At 38.0% G+C, this 3,747-nt stretch overlaps 1 protein-coding gene across 1 annotated transcript in view; it reads left to right on the top strand.

Annotated features, from left to right (window-relative positions):
• The window catches only part of LOC120859458 (UDP-glucuronosyltransferase 2B17-like), a 1,668-nt gene extending 951 nt beyond the window's left edge, over nucleotides 1–717 (top strand). The window contains exons 2-3 of the mRNA XM_040235557.1: nucleotides 2–134; nucleotides 245–717. Of these exons, the coding sequence (XP_040091491.1) occupies nucleotides 2–134; nucleotides 245–524 (413 nt within the window). The 3' untranslated portion in view covers nucleotides 525–717. The remainder of the gene's footprint in view (nucleotide 1; nucleotides 135–244) is intronic.
• Nucleotides 718–3,747: the final 3,030 nt, after the last annotated feature.

Raw genomic sequence — 3,747 nt, forward strand, 5'->3', positions numbered from 1 at the left:
CTTCCTCTGTTTGCTGATCAACCTGATAACATTGCCCGAGTAAAAGCCAAGGGAGCAGCTGTCAGAGTGGACTTGGAAACAATGTCAGCAAGAGATTTGCTCAGTGCATTGAACGAAGTCATTAACAATCCTTCGTGAGTATATTTGTTTCACTACATTTTGTGACAACAAATACAACAAATACAACAGTTGCCCCACAAGCTAGTTCATTTTACAAATTGATGTTTCTTTGCTTTTCCTTTAGCTACAAAGAGAAGGCTATGTGGTTATCCACCATTCAACGCGATCAGCCTATAAAGCCCCTGGACCGAGCAGTCTTCTGGATTGAGTTTGTCATGCGCCACAAAGGAGCCAAGCACCTGAGGCCAGCCGCCCACAACCTCACCTGGTCCCAGTACCACTCTCTGGATGTGATTGGGTTCCTGCTGGCCTGTGTGGCAACTGTTGTATTTGTCATCACAAAATGCTTTCTCTTTTGTTACCGCAAGTTTGCTAAAACAGGAAAGAAGCAAAAGAGAGAGTAGCTGAAGGTGTTATGCCCCTAGATGGAACTCCTCCAGTTAATTCCAGCACAAAAGAGTTATGATGAGCTTCCCCTCTGACAAAACAACAATTTACAATTTAGCATCTCAGATCAAATTGTTTTCAAGTGATTTTATATCTGTTTACAAATTAGAAATAAGTTGTGCCAAGAATAAAACTGGTGTAATCTTCAGTGAGAATAGAGTTATAGGGTATATATTGAAATTTATTATTTTAATTCAAAAGTTACACTGAAATCTTTTAATTTAACTGTTTCACAGGTTGTGCATAGCTACAAGAACAATAACAATTTTATTCATAGTAACTATATTATTTTGTAGATATTCAGAATTTTTACTTTATTTTGGTGTAGAATTCTATAGTTTTATCTTGCTATAGAAGCTATGCAATAATTGGAATTGTATCAAAAGATGCACCCCTTCATTTCATGTTTGACTCCAGTAATACTTGGTTTTTACTATCCATCCAGCCTCAGCATCACTTTTTACCTAAAGCCATGGAAAGTCATTTGCCTTCATCCATTTAACTCATTTAACAGTAGAATATTTGTGGAATTAGGAATATAGCAACTGCTACCTAGTTCATATTATACAACTGAGATAATTTCTGAAAATCTTTCATTCCACGATCTAATTCTCTATTTTTCATCATCTTTAAAATTAGTCACCTTATTGGGAATTTAAATTAGTACAACCACTGTGGAGATTCTTATGAAATTTCCTTAAAAACCTAAAATTATGACCCTGCAATCTACTCCTTAGCATGTATCCAGAGGAAAGCATGATCTAAAAGGATACAGGTACTGTCATTGTAGCACTGTCTACAATAGCCAAGGTATGGAAACAAGTTAAATGCCTATCCATAGCGGAATGGATAAAGATTAGGTACATATATACAATGGAATATCACTCTGTCATTAAAAAGAATAAAATAATGTCATTTGTAGCAACATGGATGAATCTAGAGATTGTCATCCTCAGTAAAATAAATCAGACAGAGAAGGAGAAATATCATAAGACATCCATTATATATGAACTCTGAAAAGAAATGTTACAAATGAACTTACAAAACAGAAAGATACCCACAGACTTAGAAAATGAACTTATAATTGTCAAGGGGAGGATGAGGGAAGGGATAGTTAGGGAGTTTGGGATTGACATGTACACACTGCTATATTAAAATCTTGTTGGATAACCAACAAGATCTACTGTATAGCACATGGAAGTCTGCTTAATGCTATGTGGCAGCCTGGATAGTAGGGGTATTTGTGGGAGGAAATGAATACATGTATATGTAAGGCTAAGTCCCTTCTCTGGTCACCTAAAATTATTGCAATGTTGTTAATCATCTATACCCCAATATAAAGTAAAAAGTTAAAAAAAATAGTTGCCTGGTTGCTTTCATCCCCATATTCAGCCCTTGATAAGGTATTGACTAAGAAATAGACTAAAGACTTAAACATGAGACCCGAAATCATAAAGCTGCTATGTTAAAACAGGAGGAAAAGTTCTTTGACAAGGGTCTTAGAAATAAATTTTGGGATATGATACCAAAAATACAAGGAACCAATGCAAAGCTCAACAGGTGGGGCTGTATCAAGCTCAAAAACTTCTGCACAGCAAAAGAAATGATCTATAAAATGAAAAGGAACCTACAAAATTAGAAAATATTTTTTGAAAAGTATACATCTGATAAGAGATTAATATACAAATGATATAAGGAACTCATTACTTAATATCAATTTTTTTTTTAATGAGCAGATGTACTGAATAGATATTTTCCCAAAGAAGACATGCAAATGGCCAATAGGTACATGAAAAGAGACTTCATGTCACCAAGTATCAGGAAATACAAATCAAAATCCCACCTCATACCTGTTACAATCGTTGTTGATGCTGTTCATTCACTAAGTTGTGTCCAACTCTGCAACCCTACGGACTGCAGCACGCCAGGCCCCTCTGTCCTCCACTACTCCCAAAGTTTGCTCAAATTCATGTCCATTGAGTTGGTGATGCTATCTCCTTGGAGTCAGCTCTCTCCGGGGTCACCAGAGATGTTGCCTCTTGGCTCAAGTCCTAAGATTCCCATCAACTAAAACCTAACTCTCAGCTTTTAGGTTGTGCATATTTTTTCCAGTCAACACGGCAAAAGGAGGTAAAATTTCAAAATGCATGTGTAATCAAGTATCTTTTGGGCTTCCCTGGTAGCTCAGCTGGTAAAGAAACTGCCTGAATGCGGGAGACCTGGGTTCGATCCCGGGGTTGGGAAGATCCCCTGGAGAAGGGAAGGGCTACCCACTCCAGTATTCTGGCCTGGAGAATTCCATGGACTGTATAGTCCATGTGGTTCAAAGACTCAAACACTACTGAGTGACTTTCACTTTCAGTCTTTTCAGTCAGTTCTATATTTTTATAAAATTGCTTAAATTTTGCAAATTTTGCTTTGTGTTGAGAAATTTATATGAATATAAATTAAGAAGGAGCTTTTAGTATTATGACCAGGAGCAAAAGAATGCCTAGACTCATCCATCAACCAGACTTCATCTCAATGTGCTCTGTGCTATGTCACTTCAATAGTGTCCGACTTTTTACTACTCTGTGGACTGCAGCCTGACGGGCTCCTTTGTCTGTAGGATGCTTCAGGCAAGAATACTGGAGTGGGTTGCCATGCCCTCCTCCAGGGGATCTTCCTGACCCAGAGACTGAACTCATGTCTCTTATGTCACCTGCATTGGCATGTGGGTTCTTTATCACTAGTGCCACCTGAGAAACCCATTTGTCCCAGTGGTTTCTAATCAAATGTGAAGCTTGCGAGCAGCACCAGAGGGAGTTCTGCTCTCTTTCCAACCACTTATTACTCAGTGCAGAGTTTGGTAACAGGCTGACTTGACAAGCTCTGATTTCAGGTTCAAAATGATTTTCAACTCTGTCCCTGCTCATATTCCCTTTTTTCAACTAAGTACCATATAAAATGGAGAATAGCATATTTGGTGTGTCACCTCAGACAGATGGCATGGGCCACTATCAGTCCACTTAAACTGTTTGTGGAACAGATTAAAGACCAAAAGTCAGTCTAACAATGGCTAGTTCCTCTCTGGTTTTAAGTGGGAAGAGGCAATAGAAACGTTAAGCCATAGTTTTCTGAATTTACTGTCTCTTCCCTTGCCCATTCATTTAATAACTTATTTATTTAACCATCGTTGCT

Source organism: Oryx dammah, unplaced genomic scaffold, assembly GCF_014754425.2.
Source record: "Oryx dammah isolate SB20612 unplaced genomic scaffold, SCBI_Odam_1.1 HiC_scaffold_1070, whole genome shotgun sequence".
Taxonomy (NCBI): domain Eukaryota; kingdom Metazoa; phylum Chordata; class Mammalia; order Artiodactyla; family Bovidae; genus Oryx; species Oryx dammah.